Raw genomic sequence first — 23,281 nt, 5'->3', positions numbered from 1 at the left:
GAGAAAGCCTTGCCAGCCTCATTTGGCACCTAAGGTCAAGATAATAAATTCTGGATTTTTTTTAGGAGGCCAGGGGTGACAAGTACATACTGTTGTGTAATGGTTACACTAAGCAAAAAACACCAGCCACTCAGAGTCCTTTACTGTAAAGTGTAGATAACATTGTGTGGTATGCCTTGATTGAGGAATTAAAGGTAGTTTAACTGAAGACGTTGAGGAAACTTGGTTCTAGTTTTAGTACACCAGAATTATTTTTTTTCAATTTTAGAAAAGCAAGGAGGTTAGAAAAACTAGAGAGGAATTAGGGGATGCTTTTTTATGGGTTCGTTTATAAGAAGAAGAGAACTAGCCATAAATACTTTGTGAGATTTGTCCTGTCTTAAACTTGAATTATGAGTAATGCTTAAGGGAATTTAATAAAGAAGGAAAGCTAAAAAGAGAGAGAGAAAGGCAGTTGGTCCAAAAAGTGATTCCAGTGGACCAGCTAGTGTGATGTGTGATTAACACAGATTATCTCCTTTAGGCCTTACGAAGAAGTAAGTACTCGTTACCCCCAAGTTCTTGGTGAAGAAACAGGCTCTGAGACTAGAAGTTACTTGCCCCAAGTTAGTTTAAGTGGTGTGGTTCGGATGTTGCCAGAATCTGCCCTGTTTCTCCCTTCTGGTATTTGTTTATTCAGCTCAATCTTTGGCCCTGAGCTAGGTTCAGGGGGTATGCACTCTAGCACAGAAGGAAGTCCCATGATGGAAAGAAACCCAGCAGAGTGATCAGGAAGGCAGGAAGAGCTTTGTGTGGGCCCTTCAGGCAAGGCCCCTCTGGGAATTCCCCATATTAGGTCTCTTTTTCAGCCAAGTGTAAGGCAAGGACATCTCACATATGAGAACAGATAGACTGACACAGCCATCTTCGATCCAGGGGAAACCAACTTACCAGAGAAACTTGATAGAATTGCTGAGCAGATCTGGCCTTTTGAGGTTTGCAGGCAGGAATTCAAAGTGGAAATTGTCAGCCTGTTTTTATGAGTATTTTGTCTATCAATATTTTTCTCTCAGGTTTAGAACATAAGGCAAAGTGGGTTCCACCAAATGTGGCATTTCACCTGGCAAGTGATACAGAAGAGTGGGGCAGACTCTCCCATGTGTGTGAAGGAGTTTTTGGAACACAGAATCTAAGCTGGTGAGGGATGAATGAAGTGTGGAAACAACCATAAAGAATCTTTAGATATTCAGGAAAGAAGTCCTTTGTCAGTGTTTCTCTACATACTGATCTGTGTTTTCACCATGGTTAAGTTGTTTTGTACTTTATTTTGTTGTTGTTGTTTCTGCTAGGCAGAAATGTTTTATTTTTTAACACTGTCATATGTATTGCTTTTTTTGTGTGTATTCTGGGTTTAGGTTTTTCTTTTTTTTTTTTTCCTTTTTTATTTTTGAGATGGAGTCTTGCTCTGTCTCCAGGCTGGGGTGCAGTGGTATAATCTCGGCTCACTGCAAGCTCCGCCTCCTGGGTTCAAGCGATTCTCCTGGCTCAGCCTCCCGAGTAGCTGGGATTACAGGCACCTGCCACCATGCCCAGCTAATTTTTTTGTATTTTTAGTAGAGATGGGGTTTCACCATGTTGGCCAGGATGGTCTCGATCTCCTGACCTCGTGATCCGCCTGCCTTGGCCTCCCAAAGGCTGGGATTACAGGCGTGAGCCACTGCACCCGGCCCAGGTTTTTCTTAATAAGGACTTCTCTGCTCCACAATAACAAATTTTCTTCACGTTTTCGTCTATCCTTTTGTCATTTCCTTTGTTTAAATCATGAATCTATCTGGAATTTACTTCTATATGAGAAATGAAGTAGTGATCCAACTTTTTTATGCAAATGGCTAGCCAGGTCTCATGACGCTGTTTAGTGACTAATGTATCCTTTGGCAGTGCTTTGAAATGCCACCTTGATTGTGTAAGGGAGGCAAAATTTCACCTCTACCCTCTTAGCATTTTCAGCTGGGCTAGAGAATTAAATTGACATAAAACAGATTCATAGGAGAAAAGCATATTGATTTAATGTAAGTTTTCTGTGACACAGGAGCCCCTCATAAGGAAACAAAGACCCAAAGAAACAGAGTTAAACACTGATTTTGGACAAAGAGTAGTATATTGTGGAAAATGTGACCGGGAAAGGGGCCTCGGGCTAGGCGAATTCCTTGTGGCTAAAGGAGAAAGGTTCATTTATGATGTTAGTTTATACAGAATTCTCTCAGCCTCAACTCCCAGCCCCAGTGATGAGTGTCACTTTCCTTCTGATGGAGGACATCTTCCACATAGAGGTTTCTCTCTTGCTTTCAGGAAGAGAAAGGAGAAGGCAGAGTGCCCTTCGTGCATCTGTTGTTTATCAAGGGCCATTATTAGCACAAAATCGTTATACCAGAGTGGCATGTTGTACCTGCCTTCACTCGTGTGCTGAATTCCCACTTGTGTTTTCAGCTCTCCCTCAGCCTCTTCCGTTTTCACTTCTCTTGATGCCTGCACCTGCGTGACTACCCACCAGGGTTTGTTGCTGCAGCTTTGGGTTGCTTGTCGATGGCTGCTAACTCTAGTCCACCCTCACAGCTCTCCTCGTTCAGATTTTTCCCAGCTTTTCTCACATCTTAAATTCTCCATATCAGTTTGAGGTTCAAATTGTCCAGGTACAAAACTCTTAAGTTCTTTGTTGTGATTGCATTACATTTATAAATAGGCTTAGGGAGATATTGTATCTTTCCAACAACGAAGCCTCCGATTGATTTAGACAATGCTTTTCCATAGCCCTATGTACCACTAAGAGCTTTACAAATACTAACTTAGCCCGATATGTTAATCTGCACAACAGCCCATGAGATGGCTACTTTTACTGTCCCTGTATTACAGATGAGGAAACTGAGGCATAGAGGTAAATTGTCCAATTCACATGACTATTTTAAGATTTTTAGGTTTATTCAAGACTTGTTTACTGTCCTTCAGAATTTTAAAATTTGCTTCATATAAGTATTTTACATTGATCACCCATTTTTTTTTTTCTAACTGACTCATGTCTATATACAAGAAAGCTGTTGGGTGTTACATGTTAAATGTATAAACACTTAACTTGTTGAATTCTCTTACTGGTTCAAATATATTTTGGGAAGGTTGTTTTTCTTACGTAATTCAGAAGGTCTGAATTGCACCTTTAGAGCTTTTATCATTTTTCTGAGACAGGGTCTCACTCTGTCACCCAGACTGGAGTGTAGGGGCGTGATCTCACCTCACTGCAATTTCCGCCTCCCAGGCTCAAGCGATTCCCCCTGCCTCAGCCTCCCGAGTAACTGGGATTACAGGCGTGCGCTACTACCGCCCGGCTAATTTTTGTATTTTTAGTAGAGACGGGGTTTCACCGTGTGGGCCAGGCTGGTCTCGAACTCCTGACCTCAAATGATTCACCGGCCTCAGCCTCCCAAAGTGCTGGGATTACAGGCGTGTAGCCACCACGCCCGGCCTTTTAGAGCTTTTATGTGGCCGTTCTGTTTATTGTTCTACGACCTCTCCCAACTGTCCCCTGTGAAGGATGAGGAAACAGCATCCTTGTGCTTCCTCTCTCCTCCTGTCCATATCTGCTGCTGCCAATTTTGGTTAGTTTTCTTATGAGTCTTAATTCTAGCTTTTCCTTTAAATAATATGTTCCTAGCTCTGTGACTTCATCTTTCAACTGTATTTTCTGGACTTCCTTCCACGGGAAAACCTATGTACTTTACCTCTACCTTCTTTCTCCTCCCCTTCCCAGTGTTTGGAAACACTGTTATTTTTGTATTTCCTGGAGGTCAGGAGGGTGGGACTACAAGTTCCAATCCTGTAATCACATGGTAGGTTGAAAGGGGTTTATTATGAAGAACAAAAGATGCTCCTCTCACTCCTATCACTTAGAAAATTCCAGAGGCTTCAGGAGCCCTACGCTGGGACCTGGGGATGGAGACCAAATCTGTATTTCTTATTGTATCACAATGTTACAGAAACGTAACAGCAAAAGGAGCCTGGGCCAGAGCCTCTGGGCCCAGGCAATGCGAAAGAGCCCACTACTGAAGTGGCTACTTTGTCTGGGGTATATACCCTGGAGTTCCTTTTAGGACACAGACACACACAAGGAGTTTAAGAGCAGAGGTTTAATAGGTTGAAGAGATGAGAAACAGAAATAGCTTCCTCTATAGAGGAAGGGGTCTCCAAGTGGAAAAAGGACAGTTTGAATGCTCTTGAGTTTCGTGGTCCAGTTGAGGAAGTGGTAATCTGATTTGTTATGTATGGCTCATAACATACAGTTGATTGGCCCCATCTGGTCTGCTCCTTAAAATACATGTGGCTGGCAGACAAGTCTGCCACCTTGAACATGTCTAGTCCTTAGTTCCTGCCAGCATTCACCCATGAAATCTCCCAGCTTGCAGGCTGCTATTTGTTAGAAAACGATTGGCGCTGCTTTCATTAAAAAGAATAGCCTTGGCCAGGCACGGTGGCTCATGCCTGTAATCCCAGCACTTTGGCGGGTGGATCACCTGAGATCAGGAGTTCAAGACCAGCCTGGCCAACATGGAGAAACCCCGTCTCTACTAAAAATACAAAAAATTAGCTGGGTGTGGTGGCGCATGCCTGTAAACCCAGCTACTTGGGAGGCTGAGGTAGGAGAATCGCTTGAACCCAGGAGGCGGAGGTTGCGGTGGGCCGAGATCGCGCCATTGCACTCCAGCCTGGGAAACAAGAGCGAAACTCCGTCTCAAAAAAAAAAAAAAAAAATGAAGAAAAGCCTTACCGAGGACTCTCATGCCCTTGCTATCTGCCTAAATAATTCCTTTTTAACTCCCATATCACTATGGTGAGGTGGGGTGAGAGGTTCCCTGGAGCGCATCTTCTGTGGGGCACCGCCATGCCACATCCAGCACCAATGCCAAGTGCCAGGGCAAGCTGACCTCAGCAGAGGCTTGGGTGTGGACCACCCAGATGGCAGCTGGAAAGGGGTCACAGCTAACAGTTGGGGCAGAACAAGTAGTAGGATCCCAGGTGAAGCCAAGTCACCCAGACCCTGGGAGTCACCAGGCACAGACTATGCGTTGTCCTGCTGCAGACCTCAGCAGTGAGGCCAGGAGAGCACGCAGACCACCAGCAGGTGAAGGACAGCGCCCAGGAGGGGCAGCAGATCCCAAAGTGTGACTCCCTGGGGACCAGCTGGGGGCTGGGGGCCCCTCCCAATGCTATAGGACTAATAGCGCTCTAAGGTCAAGGAGCAGAGGTATCCTAGGTGGCAGGGACAAGGGCCTATTTCCCAAGGAAGAAGCAGCACCCGAGCTCTACTTCCCAAAGAACTGATGACTTCCTTCCCTAATCCTGGGAGCCTGAAACTTCCCATATGAAACTGCCCCCCTTGCAGTTTGCATGCTGGGTTCTGGACAGAAATACAGTTATAATTAAGCATTGATCAGGCTGCACTTAGACCCACTTTCTTGTTGCTGAAAGTCACGTAGCACTCTAGATAGTGACCATTTGCATATCTGATGTTTCTACAGATAGGATTTCTGACTTTAGGATTATAAGACTGACTGTTTAATAATTTATTTGTATCCCCTTCGTTCCTATAGACAGGATCTCTGACATTAGAATAAAATCACTTAAGATGTTTTTCAGAGTCTGAATTCCAGCAACCAGTTTGAAGACCGCCACAGAGGAACAGATCAGCATGAGAATACAGCTGCTTCATCTCCCTGTCCCATGTCATCCTGCACTTTTCAATCAATCAACAATCTCCAGTGGCCCAGTCCTACTCTCTGGGAGATGGATTTGAGGTTTCCTCCTATCCCCTCCTTCGGTGACCCTACCATTCAACTGCTTTCTCTGCTGCGACCCAGTATTGGGATATGTGCACATTTGACAACAAACCTATTACAGTTACATATAGACCCCAAGTGTCCAGGCACTGGACGGCTGGCATTCCCAGACCCCACCCACCTGGTACCCAGGAAGTCTGTGCAGCCTTCATCATTGCACTTGCACCCAGCCTGCACTATAAGAAGGCAGCTAAGGGACTGAATTCTCTCTCCTGGATGCAGACACCCACTGGGTATCCAGCAAAGCCGGCTCCTTTCTGGGAGGCACATTTCTGTGGGTAGGAAAACAATGCCTCCTTCCCTCTCTGGCTTTGTAAATTTCCCATTTAACAATAAAAACCTTTCCTAGGCCAGGCGCGGTGGCTCACACCTGTAATCCCAGTACTTTGGGAGGCCAAGGTGGGCGGATCACGAGGTCAGGAGATCAAGACCATCCTGGCTAACACGGTGAAACCCCGTCTCTACTAAAAATACAAAAAAATTAGCCGGGAGTGGTGGCGGGCACCTGTAGTCTCAGCTACTCGGGAGGCTGAGGCAGGAGAATGGCGTGAACCCGGGAGGCGGAGCTTGCAGTGAGCCGCGATCGCGCCACTGCACTCCAGCGTGGATGACAGAGCGAGACCGTGTCATCATGAAATCCTTATGTTGACTGGGATGCATGCTGCATGACACACCCTCTCCTGCATACCCCCGACTCAGGCCAGTGGGAGGGAAGGCAGGCTAGGGGAAGAGGGTTCCTCAAAGACCAGGCTGCCAGATCAACATAAGCTTCTCAGCAGAAGGTACAATGCCAGCCTGCAGTGCTCACCCCAGCTCCTGCTCACGGGGCCTCCCTTTAACCATGCCAACACTGTGGAATCTGAACTCTTACCACAGTGCTCTCTCTTCATACCTCTTGTGTACACCACATGTGCAAGTGTTTATCTAGGGTAGTGATTCTCAGCCAGGGGCAATTTTGCCCCCTCAGGAGGCATTTGGCATTTTTGGTTCTCACAAGTTGCGGTCAGGAGATGCTTCTGGCATCCAGTGGGTGGCGGCCAAGGATGTTGCTAAACATTCTACAAGGCACAGGACAGCCCCTCCCCGCAACACCACTGGGCTTGAGCAAGCCCGCTGCAGGCAAACACTGGCGTGCCTTATATACCATGCTAAATTGTGATTGATGCTTCCTAATATTTTGTCATACAGAAATGCTTCACTTGAAAAAGTTTGTCTTACACTGTCTTTTGCTTACACCTGTGATTTACTTGGGTTTTTCTGTACCCCACGTTCATGAACATATTTCCCCAAACTTTCTATGAATGCTTTTACAGATTCATTTTGTAAGGTTGGGATTTCAGCCCATGGGTGATTTTTTCTTGTGAGCGACATGAGGGAGGGAATCTCTTCTCCTTGCCACCACTGCATGGTCACCCTGACCTGCACTGTATCGTCCTCTTCTTCCTGGTCACAATGGTGGCACTGCTCAGTGTCTTGGCCCCCTGCCTCATCCCTCCCTGCTCAAGGACTCTGCTCCTCTGTCATGTCATACTCTCCCACACATGGGCCCTTCCTCCCTTGCACCTGCATTCTGCATCTCCTGCAATGACATGCTGTTGCATTGTCTCGCTTTGGGAGCTCTCCCTTGCTCCCGGTTCTCCTGTGACCACTACGGGCTTTCCTGCCCTTTCACAGCAGGGCTTCACCCAGAGCCCGCACGAGTCTCCTCCCCTTCCTTAACTCCCGCCGGTGTCCTGCTGCTGAATGGACCAATCACAATTTCCTTCCCAGTGTGGAAAAATATGAAATGGATCATTAAAATGTTACCTTAACATTTCGGTACCAGAAGCTGCCATTTCTATGCTAGAAAGAGGTCAAAGAGAGGCTCCAATTCAGCACAAAAGTGGACAGTGAGCAATAAAGTTTAATTAACCAGTACTGTGAGGTCACCTTCACGGACTAGCATCCCTTCCGTGAGCTGAAGGACTGAACAAGCAGAAGCACAGGCCAAACCCATCCCTCCATGCTCCCCACTGTGCAGATGGGCTCACTGAGGCTCCGGTGTACATTGCTTGCTCAGCACTGGATCCATTTCGGGCCAAAGTGTCAGCAGAACTGATACCCACGGGGCATCCAAGTCCACATCCAGACTGGGCTCCCTCTAGTGCCATCTCTTAAACCGAACCACTGCCTGCCGATGGTGAGTTTCCAATCATGAGCTGCACTGGGGGTGCTGGAGGCCTGGCTGGGCACACATCCTGGTGGGTATGAAGGGGATTTGGGAGTGGCATCTAGAAGATCAGCATGAGGGGCACAGAGGAGAAAGAACCCACAGCTTGCAGGCAGCAGGGGAAACTGGCTCAGCGCACAGACAGGGCCCCAGTGAAGCCCATCCAGGCCAGCTGCCCTAAGTGCAGACCCGAGTGGTACAGGACAGGACTGATAACTAAGGAAAACGAGAGAAACTGAGTGTGCAGGGGCCCTACTGCCTTCCGCCCGCAAGGAGGCTATGCTGGGTGTGCAAACAGAAGAGCAGGTACATGAAGATCCTCACTGAGGGGGCATGAGGAGACACCAGGCCAGAAGAGGCAGGGCCGGCAGGGCCTGGGAGAAGACCAAAAGAGACAGTCAGTGAACTATGGGGGAGCCCGGCACCCCATCCAAGCTGCTGGGGTCAAAGGCAAGTCCAGTGCCAGCCCCTCCAATGGACCAGGCCCTGCCTGGCCTGCTCCAAGCTGCTGCCCATCTGAGAGGAGCCCTCTATGGGTCAGTGCTGGGCCCTCCAAGGCCACCGTCACACGGCACCTCAGTGCCACGGTTAAATCTAGGGACCCGAGATCACTAGATTCACCGCTATTTCCTGGCTGTATGGTCTCGAGGAAGTCATTCCCATCCCCAGAGTCTTGTCTTTTCGTCGTGAAATGGGACATTAACACATACACCTCACAGAATTCTCGCAAGGATTAAATGATGAGTCTTATTCGACGAGATCCCATGCTTTAGGAACTTATTATGGGGGCCCACCCACTGTGGACCATCACATCCAAGGGGCTGGGGAACAGAGGTGACAGGTGGCTATGTAAGAAAAATCCCAGCAAACAGCAGGGAGGAGAAGGAGGCCACACCGTCTTTCTGAAAAGAGGAGAGGTCTTCTCGCTTTCGTCTGATCCCTACACCGAGACGCACAGGGCCCCAACATACCAGCCACTCCCAGTGTCAGTCTTTCCTCTCCGGCTGATATGTTAGGACCAGCTGCTCCATAGAGTCAATCTGCAGGAGAGGGAGCAGCCATCAGAACCTCTGGGAGATGCTCCTCCAGTTGGCCTTAACGGCCGCCCATGCAGGCTGGCAGCAGCAGCAGGCAGGGGTGAGGCAGGTGGGAACTCCAGCTTGTGGATTTCTCTAGCCCAGGGAAGGCAACCCTCCCTCCCTCACCCACTCTGCCTGCATCCCACATGGGAACTCATGCACCGATCCACCCACACACACTCAGGCCTCCTTGAAGGAAGACTTGAGCAACAGGAAGAGGACAGACAAGAACCCCAAGGGGTCCAGGGGTACAGAAGAGAGAGGGCCACGGCAGTCACCGGGGGCCACCTGTCGCTTTCACCTAGAACCACCACACACTTGCCTGGCCATGGTCTGCTATTTCCCAGAAACTGGAATCCGCTGCTCGGTACTTCCTCCCGGGGTAGAGCTGCCACACGGCGGGCAGCTGGGAGAAGGGCATCTGGCCGGAGGAGAGTAGCTCCCGGGTGTGCACTGCCATCTGCCACAAGTGCACTGTGATGCTGGGTTCATACTGAAGGGACCAGAAAAGAGGCGGCAAATCATGGATAGGGGTTCCCTGCCAACTGGGCTGCACACAAGCAATGGCCAGTGGGCTGCCAGGGTCAGAGGTAAATGTTTTCAGAATTCCAGACCAAGAGCCTTGGCACTGGTGCTTGTGGCTTCATCTAGGATGGCTGGGGCTCTTCTGGCCCCCTCTGACCTGCACCCTGCCTCACCCCACTGCAATCCCCAAATTTAGCCACTGTTTCCAACCCGTCAATACCTTGGGTTAAAGCTGAGTATTCTCTTGGGGCTCCATCTCTGCCATTGCCGTAATTTTTTAAATCTTCGTTTTAAAAACAAGATATCCATGGACTCCTGGATCTGAGGGTGATAGATTTTCCCGCCAAAATATATGGCAGTTCTGATCATGACCTTCACACACTTATATACGAAATAAGGCTGGGAGCAGTGGCTTATGCCTGTAATCCCAACACTTTGGGAGGCCAAGGCAGGAGGACTGCTTGAAGTCACAAGTTCAAGACCAGCCTCGGCAACATAATGAGACTCTGTCTCTACAAAAAATAAAAAATTAGCTGGCCATGGTGGCATGTGCCTACAGTCCCAGCTACTCGGGAAGCTAAGGTGAGAAGATTTCTTGAACCTGGGAGGTAGAGGCTGTTGTAAGCTATCGTCAGGTCACTGCACTCCAGCCTGGGAGACAGAGCAAGACTCTGTCTCAAAATAAATACATAATAATAAAAATAAAAAAAATTAGGCTGGTACTGGAAGTTAGAAAGATGAAAGGTAAAGTAAAACCAAAGCTTCCTACGTTATGCAACAAAATGGAAAATCTTTTGCACAATTTTCTAAGTATTTGTCTTCTTTTGTGATAAAATGTCTTTTTGAATTAAGAATATTAGTGCTCTATCAATCAGACATGTTGTGAATAACTTTTCTCAGTTTGTTGTCCTCACTTTTTTTATGGACTGCTTTTGCAAAGAGAAGTATTTTAAATTATATGGCAAAATCTCTCCTTCTCTGTGTATTCTGACTGTAGATCAGAGATCAGCAAACTAAGTCTGGCTTGCATCTGCTTTTGCAAATAAAGCTTTATTGTAAATAAACTAAGGCTCCTTCCCTCATTCCTTTACCGTTGCCTTTAGCTGCTTTTGCACTGCAATAGCAGGGCTGAGTAGCTGCAAGAGCATAGCTCTCCAAGTGGAAAATGTTTACCATCAGATCCTTTACAGAAAAAGGTGGCTGATCTTTGCATTAGATGTGTCGCCCAGGAAGCCTAATTCCCACCCTAAGACATCGATCTATTTTTAAGAAAGAGGGGAAAAAAATACTTACTAAGTAGGTCCCTTATCCCACCCGTGGCTAAGTTATTTGAAGAATCCATTCTATTTCCATTGAATCATTTTTTTAAAGAAAAATCTTAATTTTTGTTTTGTTTTGTTTTGTTTGAGACGGAGTCTTGCTCTGTCGCCCAGGCTGGAGTGCAGTGGCTGGATCTCAGCTCACTGCAAGCTCCGCCTCCCAGGTTCAAGCCATTCTCCTGCCTCAGCCCCCCGAGTAGCTGGGACTATAGGCGCCCGCCACCGCACCCGGCTAATTTTGTTGTATTTTTAGTAGAGACAGGGTTTCGCCGTGTTAGCCAGGATGGTCTCGATCTCCTGACCTTGTGATCCACCCGCCTCGGCCTCCCAAAGTGCTGGGATTACAGGCGTGAGCCACTGCGCCCGGCCAACTGTTTTTAAGAGTACAGTTTGGTGGCATTAAGTGCATTGACATGTGGAACCGTCGGCACTATCCACCTCCAGAACTTTTTATCTTCCTAAACTGAGACTCCGTACCTGTTACTAACATTAACTTCCCATCCTCGACTCCCTCCAGCCCCTGGCAGCCACCATTCCACTTTATGAATGAGACCACTCTGAGTACCTCATACAAGAGAATCTGTCCTTCCGTGACTGGCATATTTCATTTAGTATAATGGCTCCAAGTTTCATCCGTGTGTCTGACTTTTAAGTGTGAATACTTCATGGTTTGTGTTGTTTACCCATTCATCTATCAATGGACACTGGGGCTGCCTCCACCTTTTGGCTAGTATGAATGATACTGCTGTGAACATGGATGTATGAATACATGCTTAAGTTCCGGCTTCAGAGTCTTGTGGGTATATATCCAGAAGTGGCATTGCTGGATTGTGCCGTCATTCTTTTTTTGAGGAATCCTCATCCTGTTTTCCACAGTGGCTGCACCATTTTACAGTGCCCTCCATTAACACTTTTTCAGGCTTTTGAAAAACTTAAAATATTTGCTCCACAATTTTTGCATGCTTTATTTAGTGTATGTACAGAAAAGCCTTTCCATGTTCTCTACCAACATTTTTTGAAATAACCTATTTGAACTTTTCTTAGGAAATGTGTTATATTGTTTAAAATGTCAGTGAACTGGCTGGGCGAGGTGGCTCACCTGTAATCCCAGCACTTTGGGAGGCCAAGGTGGGCAGATCACTTGAGGTCAGGAGTTCAAAACCAGCCTGGCCCACATGATTAAACTTTGTCTCTCCTGAAAATAACAAAAAAAATTAACTGTAAAAAAAAAAATCGCCTGTAATCCAAGCTACTCGGGAGGCTGAGGCATGAGAATCACTTGAGCCTGGGAGGTGGAGGTTGCAGTGAGCCAAGATCACACCACTGCACTCCAGCCGCAACAGAGCAAGACTTTCTCAAAAAACAAACAAACAGGCAGTGAATTGTTTACGATGACCTAAACGGCATTTTTTTGGGGGGGGGGGCCGGAGTCTCACTCTGTCACCCAGGCTGGAGTGCAGTGGTGCGATCCCGGCTCACTACAAGCTCCGCCTCCCGGGTTCACGCCATTCTCCTGCCTCAGCCTCCCGAGTAGCTGGGACTACAGGCGTCCGCCACCACGCCCGGCTAATTTTTTGTATTTTTAGTAGAGACGGGGTTTCCCCATGTTGGCTAGGATGGTCTCGATCTCCTGATCTCGTGATAAGCCCATCTCGGCCTCCCAAAGTGCTGGGATTACAGGCGTGAGCCACCGCGCCCGGCCCTAAGTGGCATTTTAAATATCCGGATATGCTTTTACCACATTACACTAAGGTACAGCCAGTCCCCCATTTCCATGGATACTGCACCCATGAATTCGACTAACCTCAGATTAAAAATATTTGGGGAAAAAAAGAAATTCCACAAAGTTCCCAAAAGCAGAGCTTGAAGTGATGTGTAGGTGTAGCATTAGGTGTTATTAGTAATCTAATTTCAAATATAGTAGAGGATGCGCTGAGGTTATATGTAATTACTACCCAGGTCATTTTCTATCAGGGACTTGAGCATCCACAGTCGGTCCTGGAATCAATTCCCCACCGCCACCCACACCAGAGACGCTACTGTATTTACTTCATCCCTCACAGACTGGCTGTGATCTAAAGCCCTCATCTACAGCAGTTTCCTGAGTCATTATCATTATCACCTGGGGAGCTTTTGAAAAGTAAAGAATCTAGGACTCCACCCAAGCCTCCTGAATTAATTTCCAGAATCTGTTATCAGTCAAATGCTTCCCCAGGCCATTCAGGCGGTGAGCCAAGTATGTGAGCATGTCTGTGACTAGCTTGCCACAGAGGTATATTATTCTCATTTTGCAGATCAGTAATCTGACACCAATGTCACGTTCATCCTGTTGGCCCACCTGGTGCCTCCAGGTTGCAATGCTTTTGCTTATACTACTCCTGCCTCCTTTCTAGACCTGGAGAACTCCTACTCATCCCAGAAAGCCCAGCTCAATAGCTGCCCCATTTGTGGGCCTTCCCAGCAGGCACTGGCAATGGCACTAAGCCCTGAGCTACCTTAGCCTCGGCTTCACCACGCAGGACCACATTATCTCACGTGGATAAGCTTGTGCCTGTGGTCCCTTTACGGGGGGTGTTCCTGGGGCCAGGGCTGGGCATGGACATTGCTGCGCTCCTAGACCTGCACAGAAGTGAGTTTTCCAGTGCGGGTGAGAACGGCCCCCTCTGACCCCCACCGCGGTCCCACACGGGCAGGGGTCAGTGCGCAGCCCTCCCCACAGCCTCCCCTCGTGCCCAGGACTCACTCTGCTGCCCTGGGAGGCCCTGGCCCATTCCCTATGCGAGGGATTGAACCGCACGACCACAGTCACCCAGGTTCTCCCCTCCTCATCTTCGTAGATGCCAGGCCTCTGGATCCACAGACGGCCAGGAGGCACCCCTAGACGCACAGAAGCTTCGGAGGCCATGGCAAGTCTGCAACCGGGACCCGCCTCCAGACTCACATGTGTAGCTTTCCAGCTGCGCAAACTCCTTAAATGGAGCAGCTCCGGCGTGGGTGGGGCCCGGGCCGGCAGTGGGGGCGGGGCCGGCAGTGGGGGCGGGGCCAGTCGGGGGAGGAGGGGGAGGAGGAGGGAGGGGGGAGGAGGGAGGAGGGAGGAGGAGGAGGGGGGAGAAAAGCAACCTGCAGCAGGGGCTAGGCAGGGACGAGGCCAAAGAGCAGTGGAGTTAGGAACCCGGCCTGGGTCTCCTGGAGGGGCTGTGGCTGGACCGGGAGCTGCTGGAGGCAAAAGGGCGGCTCCCGGGGATAGAGCTGCCCAGGCTTCACCCCAGGTCTCTGCAAGGAATTTGGCTCCTAAGACCTATTCCACCTCCCTTCCACTGGTCCCAGTCCCTCCACAGCCTCCTCCCTGAGCACCCCTGCCCAATTTTCTGGCAGGTGATTCCCCTCCTTTGCTCCCCGCGACCCCCTGCCAACCATCCTGCCCAGATCCTGAGCTGGCATGCACGACCTTGGTCTCTCCTATCCCTGTGGCCATTCCTTTAACAGGACTCTGTGTCAGGGACCCTTCTCTGAGCTTAGAGCTTAGAGGCATGGGGGGCGGGGGGCGCTGTAACCTCAGTGGACTCTTGCCCCTGGAGGTATCTGGTGAAGGCGCATCCTGCACAAATCAAGCTCCCTCTCCTTAGAAAATAAGCCAGTGCACTATCAGCATCTGAGCTCAGGATCAGATAAAGCCCACAGAAACAAGGCCACCGGAGGCCACGTGGCCACCTGGCCAGCCCATCCTTGGCCATGGGGCCCAGAGTGCCCACTTGGCCTGGTCGTCTTACTTGCTCGACTTTGTCAAGAGGCCTCAGAAGCTCAAGAACATGGCAAGAAGCAGGTCCGTTCTATAAGCACCCTGGGCTGCTTCTAAATGCACCATGAATAGGAACCTTTTCCTTTTGAAAACCACAAGCATGATTCTTCTAGTTCAAGTGAAGATTAGTATTGAGATGATGCCATTCTGCTGGGGAGATGTGAAAATGATTTCTGGACAGTCCTGATCCAGTGTAAATGGCAGGTAGGATAACCACTTTTGAAGAACTCCCTGGGCAGCTTCTGTGGAGGACTGAGTCTTGTTTTCACAGCAATTCCACCTCCATCCCCAGTGTTTTTCCAAGGAACCAACACTTGGGGTGGGAATGGAGTGGGCCAGGAAGACAAGGGACATCACAGTCTCATATAATGTGATCCATACGTGGACTCACGTACGTGTGTCACCTTTGCCATATTCCATTGGTCAGGGGTAGGTCCTATCCTTACTCAAGGTTATGAATACCAGGAGGCAGGGATCATGGGGAACCCTGGTCTCCTGGGCCCCCTGAAGCCTGTTTGCTGTAAGTACCTACCCTATGGGACTCCTCTGAGGATCAGATGAGGCTGTGTGTATAGTGTTAAAGCCTGACACATAGTGAATACTTGAAATACCCTGGTCAATAGTTATGTTCTCAGACTAGTTCCCTCTCCCAAGCAGAATCCATCATTCCTACCCTTGTAACCCCAATGCAATTACTATTTATCTCTATCATTTTCTGTTGCAAATATATATTTTGATATTCTCAACCTCACTCCCTGATGGGCAGGTGTGTGGCTGTCAGTGGGGTTGGAGGTAAAGGTTGCTTAATATGTGGGGAGCCCCTATGCCATGTCAGGCATTTTTCATAGGGTATCTCACTAACACCTCCCAACAACTCCATAAACTAGAGACCATCACCCCCATTTCATAGATGAAGTATCAGAGGCTTGAGTGGCTTAGTAACCTGAATGAAGTGGGTAGCAGAGGAAGGATATGGACCCAGCTGTTCCTGGCTCTAACATGCATGCTGCTTGTTGACTGCCTTGGCCAAGTTTGGCTCATTACATGGAAGAGGCAGAACCTGGAATAGGGAGATCCACAGTGGCTACTGTAGAAATGGTGGTGGGGTCTGAAGATGGAGACTGAGAACACCTTGCCATGAGTGGGTGGTCAGAAGGTAAGCAGAGGTCTCCATAGGCAGAAAGAATAACTACCAGTTAGCCTCGAGGTGGAAAATAGATTGCTTCACCGATCACCCTCTTTGGCCAGGTCTCCCATCCCTCAACCCTTGGACCTGGTATGAAAAAAGCCACGGAGCTGCAGGTGACAACAGTTTGGTTCCTGGTCCTTCAGCTGGTCTTTGTCCATGTCATGTCTGAGATAAGTGAGATAAGGCTATGTCCTCTGGCCAAGTTGTCCATCTCTGGTACCTGTGACCTGAAGGATTCACTCTCCGGGGTAGGTGTCACCAACGTCTTTGAGAACCACTTTGATCTCTCCAGAATTGCTCCCAGGATTGCCTGGTACTGATGGTGCACTCATGCCTGGGCCCAATGCTCTCCTCCTCCAGCAGAGGGAGCCCTTCACAAGCCCCAAGCCCTGGGGACGTTGAGGCTGGACACCCACTTGCCGGAAGGATTCCAGACCACAAACAAGGAGGCACTGTGCAGGGCTTGGAAGGCTGGGTAAGAGTCACTGATACCTCTGCACATTTCTGTTCAGCTCCTCCTAGGTACTGGGCCAAAATGGCAGGGCAGACAAGATGCCAAAGGCAGACAGCCTAGACAGGGCATGGTTTAGATGGAACTGGCAAAGTTGTCCCACCGAGTAAGCAGCATGAGTAGACCTGGAGGAGAGGTAATTCAGGGTGTGTCTGGAGATCAGGAATAATGAGGATTATCCAAACTCATATGATAAAGAATAAGAATGTGGTGGTGGGGGGGGCAGGGGTGGCATTGATGCTCCATTGTAAGCATCAAACACGCCAGTCCCAGCAGCTGGTTTTAAATGATGAGCAATGAGTGTTTGAGACAAGGAGTGACATAAGTATGCACTTAATGTTTGAACTAATGATAAAACCAAAGAGTGGCTTAGTATCAAGTAGATCATGACCACTAGAGAAAAGACTGGATGGGGATTGTGCAGATAATAACAAAAACAAGAACGTCCAAGTTCCAGCTCTTCTTATTTCAGACAGTGAGCAGAGCAAACTTGCAAAGTGGTAAAAGAAAGTCAACCCAACCATGGAACTGAAGAATGAGGGTTTAGGAAAGTTTTGCTTATGTACACTATTTTCTTCTAAAGGTCTTATTTAGATTAATTTTTCCATGTTGATATCCAATTAATGCCATTTATTTAAAAGATTATGCTTTGTCTACTGTACGGTATTATCACTTCTGTCATAAATCTGGGAACATTTATGTATGAGTCTGTTTCTGGACACTTTTCTATTCCATTAGTCTGTTTGTCTCTCCTTGTGTTTATACCACATTGCTAATTACTATAGCTTTAAAATAGGTCTTTGTATCTTATTGTAAGATTCTGTTTCTCTGGAGAACCCTAATATAGCTATTCTCTTCCCTTTACATATCCATATGCATTTTAAAATCAGCTTGTTAATCCTCCCCACCTCCAAAAGCCTGCTAAGATTGATTGGGATTGTGTTGAATCTATAGGTCTATTTGAAGAGAATTAACATCTCCAGCATATTAAGCCTTACAATCTGAAGCAATTGCATAGTGTATCCTTCCATATTTTGGGTTGTCTTTAATTGTTCTCTCTGATTTCATTAAATTAACTCTTAAGTATTTGATTGATGCTATTTTAAATGTCATTTTAAATTCTGTATTATGTTTGTTGCTGTTATAAAAAAATGAAACTGGTTTGTGTGCATTGACACTATATCTAAGACCTAGATAAATTGACTTAACTCTAATAGTTTATCCACTATTTGAGGAAATGTCTTAGCCATTGTATCTTCAACTATTCCCGTCTCATCCTTTCTTTTCCTCCCTTTCTCTCTCTTTCAGTGACTCCAATTACACATTGTCAGACCCTTTAAACAAGTGTACCATGCTCTCTATGCTCTGTTCTGTTTTGTTTCCTTTTTTTTCCTCTCTGAGCTTCAATGTTGATGTTTTCTATTAGTTTATCTTCCAGTTCACTAATGCTGACATCTGCTATAACCAATCTGCTCTCAAACAATTGATTTCTTTGCTGCAAATATTATATTTATTAGTTCCAGGATGCCCATTTGATGCTTTTTTTAAAGATTAAAACTTTATCTGATAATCTCTACACTCTTAATCATTTTGTCCATCATTCTATTTGTTTGGACATAATCATGGTTACTTTAAAGTTCTTGTCTAATAACTCTGGTTTACTGGTGGGCCTCCTATTGTCTACTTTTTCTCTTGGTTTTTAGTTAAATGGTCTTTTCTCTTGAGTAATATTTAAAGGAATGCCAAATATTTTGTATAAAAGCACTGGAAAGGCTCTAGCGTTTTCCCCCCAAGTAGAGTTAACCCTATTCTCTGCTAGGCAGATAGAGTGAAGTATTAAACAGTTTAATCCCAATAGGGACTAAACTGAGTCAAGGTTAAGATGCAGTTTGGATAAGAATCAGTCTATCCAGCCAGGCACAGTGGCTCACTTTGTAATCCCCACACTTTGGGAAGCCAAGGTGGGTGGATCGCTTGAGCTCAGGAGTTTGAGACCAGCCTGGGCAACACAGTGAGACCCCCATCTCTACAAAAAAATATAAAAAGAGCTGGGTACGGTGGTGCATGCCTGTAGCCCCAGCTGAGGCTGAGGTGGGAGGATCACTTGAACCCAGGAGGTCAAGGCTGCAGTGAGTCAAGATTGAGCCACTGCACTCCAGCCTGGGTGACGGAGTGAGACCCTGTATTAAAAAAAAAAAAAATTGCCTATCTACCTCTAGTTTGCCCTGCTCTTAGAGTATGATCCTCAATCAAGAGTCTGGTAGGTCTTTGTCTCAGCACTGTGAACAAAATTCTCTGGAAAGGAAACTGGAGGAAAGAGACTTTATATTCCAGTGAATAGTTTGCAAACCAGGGAGATGCAGCCTTCAGTGTAAAACAAGATGTGTTCCAGAGCACAAAGGGAGGGTTGGGGTTCTGTAGCAAAAGTTTCCACCCAGGTTCCCAATCAGGTCCATTTATGCAAATGAGAGATTCAGACTCAGGTAGTTCCAATTAGTTGATACAGCTGAGCCTTGATTGGTCAAGGCAGGTGGGCTCTGATTGGTTGGTTTAGGCGTGCTCTGAAAGTCACCAAGTCAAACAGAGGTGTTGGATTTCTGGGAACTCAAGAGTACCTATGTGATTTCTAGTTAGCAGATGGCTGCTTGGCTGTATTTTACTATTTCACATTTAGGCCTCGTTAGCCACTAGGGATCTTTCTGTCTTTTTTTTTTTTTTTTTTCCTTTTGAGATGGAGTCTGGCTCTGTCGCCCAGGCTGGAGTGCAGTGGCGCAATCTCGGCTCACCGCAAGTTCCGCCTCCCGGGTTCACGCCATTCTCCCGCCTCAGCCTCCCGAGTAGCTGGGACTACAGGCGCCCGCCACCAAGCCCGGCTAATTTTTTTGTATTTTTAGTAGAGACGGGGTTTCACCGTGTTAGCCAGGATGGTCTTGATCTCCTGACCTCGTGATCCGCCCGCCTTGGCCTCCCAAAGTGCTGGGATTACAGGCGTGAGCCACCGCGCCCGGCCTGGGGATCTTTCTTGAAAGATTGGCTCTTTCAGGTTCACATTTGTTCATGACACTAAGAGACCGCAGGAAATTATTTGGCTTTTGGGGGTTTTGGCTTTGCTCTTCAGCATCCTGCCCTGAACTGCTTCAAATTGTAAAAAGCCTGTGGAGAGAGGGTACTGGCCACGCATTTGAGATTCCCTCAAGTCTCCACATTTGTCCAGCTGCACAAAACTCACAGCTAATGTTCTCAGGAAAAAGCAGCTGCAGATGCCTGACAGCAGGGGTCAGTTCACCTGCTCGCCAGCGTTTTCAGCTCCTGCCAAGCTGTTCTCAGGAACTCCACCCCCTGGTGAGCCTTTGTCTTCTCAGGAGACCACAGGGAGCCCGGTCAACATGGTGAGACCCCACTCTACGAAAAATACAAAAAGTACCCGGGAGTGGTGGCCTGTGCCTGTGGTCCCAGCTACTCCGGGGCTGAGGTGGGAGGATCACTTGAGCCTGAGAGGTCCAGGCTGCAGTGAGCTGTGATTGTGCCACTGCATTCCTGCCTGGGTGACAGAAAGAGACCCTGCGTCAAAAAAAAAAGACCACGGGAAATTCCACTCTACTTTCCTGAGGTCTTCAGCTTAGCCTGTCAGCCTCTCACATCACACAGCTTCATAGTTCAGCATCTCTCAAGGAGGAAGCTGGCTGGATGTTTGAGGCCCCCACAAGCCTCTAATTTGATGACTCCACAGCATCCCCCGACTGGACTCAGCACCAATTTCAGTCTTTGCCCAGGATTATCAAATGACAGGAAGGGAAAGGCATCTGCAGATGCTCACCTCTGAGCTGTCCTCCCTTCTCCAGAATTTTACTTCCTCTGGCCCCTGTTGCTTCCATAGCTCCGATGGTTTGGAAAATACAATCTTTATTTTTATTTAGATTTTCCATAGCGCGGCTGTAGTGTTACCAGAAAGGGGTCCCAATCCAGACCTCAAGAGAAGGTTCTTGGACCTCATGCAAGAATTTGGGGCAAGTCCATAGGCTAAAGTGAAAGCAAGTTTATTAAGAAAGTAAAGGAATATAGAATGGCTACTCCATAGGCAAAGCAGCCCTGAGGGCTGCTGGTTGGCTATTTTCATGGTTATTTCTTGATTATATGCTAAACAAGGGGTGGATTATTCATGAGTTTTCCAGGAAAGGGGTGGACAATTGGAACGGAGGGCTCCTCCCCTTTTAGACATATAGGGTAACTTCCTGATGTGTTCATGTCATTTGCAAACTGTCATGGTGCTGGTGGGAGTGTCTTTTATCATGTTAATTTTATAATTAGTGAATAATCAGCAGTGAGGACAACCAGAGATCACTTTTGTCGCCATCTTGGTTTTGGTGGGTTTTGACTGGCTTTTCTTATCACAACCTGTTTTATCAGCAAGGTCTGTGTGACCTGTATCTTGTGCTGACCTCCTGTCTCATCCTGTGACTTAGAATGCCTAAGCTCATGGGAATGCAGCCCAGTAGGTCTCAGCCTTATTTTACTCAACCCCTATTCAAAATGGAGTCACTCTGATTCAAATGCCTCTGAAAGTAGCATTGGCCTGTTGCCAACCACTTCATCTCACCCTAAGAGAGCGAGAGCTGTTTTTTGTTTTGTTTTGTTTTTTTAAGGTAGAAGGAATTCAATTATGTCTTTGTGCTGATGGAATTGATGCTGGAGAGACTGGACTACAGGCAAGGTATAAACTGAAGGCAAGCACAGTGGTGAGAGCCCAAGGGGATGACTTGGCTTGAAGGAAGGAGGGGCTCTTCTTCCAGTGTAACTGAAAGGAACAAGGAGAATCGGCTCAGATGCAAGTAAGGGTTTTAGGTTTGGGGGCAAGAAGATGAAATTCCTTTCCTCCACCTTTCACAACATGAAGTTACAAATGGTTATTTTGTAATTTTCTAAGACCTAACCTTGGAAAATAAACACATGAAAATATTAAGAATATGTTTATGACCTTCGATAGGGATGACCTTCTTAAAGATGATAAACAAAGCAAAAGTATGACTTTTTTTTTTTTTTTTTTTTTTGAGATGGAGTTTTGCTCTTGTTGCCCAGGCTGGAGTGCAATGACACCATCTCGGTTCACCATAACCTCCGCCTCCCGGGTTCAAGCAATTCTCCTGTCTCAGCCTCTTGAGTAGCTGGGAATACAGGCATGTGCCACCACACCAGCTAATTTTGTATTTTTAGTAGAGACAGGGTTTCTCCGTGTTGGTCAGGTTGGTCTCGAACTCCCGACCTCAGGTGATCTGCCTGCCTCAGCCTCCCAAAGTGCTGGGATTACAGGTATGAGCCACCAAAAAGTATGACTTCTTATGACAATACCTGAATTTTTAAAAGTGACCAGAGTAAGAGAAGACAGTAACAATATATAGCAAAGTATTAGTTTCCAGTATATGTAATGAACTCTTACAGATCAGTAAGTAAAGCGAATAACCCATTGGAAAAATAGGGAACAGCTAGAATTCACAGAAAAGGAGATGAAAACGGCCAGCTGCTGTATGAGAAGATGTTCAATCTCACAAGTAATCAAGAAAATGCAAATTTTAAAAGTGAGATACATTTTTAAAATCTATAGTAGTGCCAAACAAAAGCACTTGGCAATATCAAATGTTGGCAAGCGGTGTCGTTTGCCTTATTGACCAGGTCCCTTCTTCACAAGGAGCTGGTGAGGGAGAACCAGGCTCTTCCTCCCGTGGCCACCCTAGCCAGTCAGTTTCCACAGAACTAACACACCAGGCTGGGCAGGCCAATGCAAGTTTCTTTACTGAAAGGTGGGTCCATTTCAAAAGGACAGTTTGGACACAGAATAGACAAACATTAGAGTTTGAGAGTTTTCCCTTGAGTTTTGCAAGACAAAACATCTCGTAACTTCAGTATTCACCAGGAAAAATTCCCCAGTGGCCTCTCCCTCCAGCCCTTTCTCCTGCCTGCCTTCAGGATCACCCCTTGTCTCATAGGTTTTAATTTTTCAGGTCTCCTTCTTGGATAGAGTCTATCCTGCCCACAGGTGAGCCCTCTCTTCCCATGCCAAATTTCCATCTAACCCTTGGTCTGGAGCAGGTGCAGGCTTCAGCCAGGTGGAAGCTGCTGGGTGGGTGCTGCCTAGCCTTTGATGGTTGGGTAAGGAGAAGTGGGGTGAAGTTAGGGTGATGGGCTCCAGTCTGTTGGCCAAGGTTGAGCCTGGCTTCTCTCATTCAAGTTTCCTCATTGGCAAGAACTGTAAGCCTGCCAGTTCTTTTATTAATAGATCTATAAAGTTGGCACCTCTCCCAAGGGCAGACCTTTTCTCCCCCATAGGACAAGACAGTCTAAAACCAAATTGAGGAAACAACACTTTCTCTGTTAGCCCGGGTTCGTCCTGCCCTTGCAAACTTTGGTCTCATTATTGGCAGAGGGGCTTTTGATTTCTCCCCAGCTCCACTGAGAGGGGGTGGGTAGAGCTGGATTTATCTTTCATAGCTGAGCTTTGTTGGAAGAGGACCAAGGAATAAATTCATTCAGCCCAGCCATTCTTTCTCCTTCCCCAGACAAATGGAAAAAGAAGGTTCCTACAATGGAATAGTATTTTCCATTTGCAAATGAGTTAGGAAGCCAGGGGCACACAGCATCAAGCCTATGGCAGAACTCTTGCCTCCCTTTCAGTCAGAATAATTGTCTCCCACCTTTTATTCAGACTTTTGTTATCACATCAGCCTCACTCTGACTTGGCTTACAGCATGTAGGTTTATATTGCCTGGATCCTATTTCAGGGTTTCTATCTCTGTC

The 23,281-nt window shown here is 47.3% G+C and overlaps 1 protein-coding gene across 1 annotated transcript; it reads right to left on the bottom strand.

The window, feature by feature from the left end:
* Nucleotides 1-9,056: 9,056 nt before the first annotated feature.
* On the bottom strand, nt 9,057-13,898 carry TCL1B (TCL1 family AKT coactivator B). Its single transcript, XM_057299782.2, has 3 exons — nt 13,737-13,898; nt 9,472-9,642; nt 9,057-9,110 (listed from the first exon to the last, which is right to left on the bottom strand). The coding sequence occupies exons 1-3, from the start codon at nt 13,896-13,898 to the stop codon at nt 9,057-9,059; spliced, it is 387 nt and encodes a 128-aa protein (XP_057155765.1).
* Nucleotides 13,899-23,281: the final 9,383 nt, after the last annotated feature.

The sequence above is a fragment of the Pan paniscus genome, chromosome 15, assembly GCF_029289425.2.
Source record: "Pan paniscus chromosome 15, NHGRI_mPanPan1-v2.0_pri, whole genome shotgun sequence".
Taxonomy (NCBI): Eukaryota; Metazoa; Chordata; class Mammalia; order Primates; family Hominidae; genus Pan; species Pan paniscus.
Note: the sequence above shows the minus strand (reverse complement) of the source record. Positions and strands in the feature narration are given on the sequence as shown.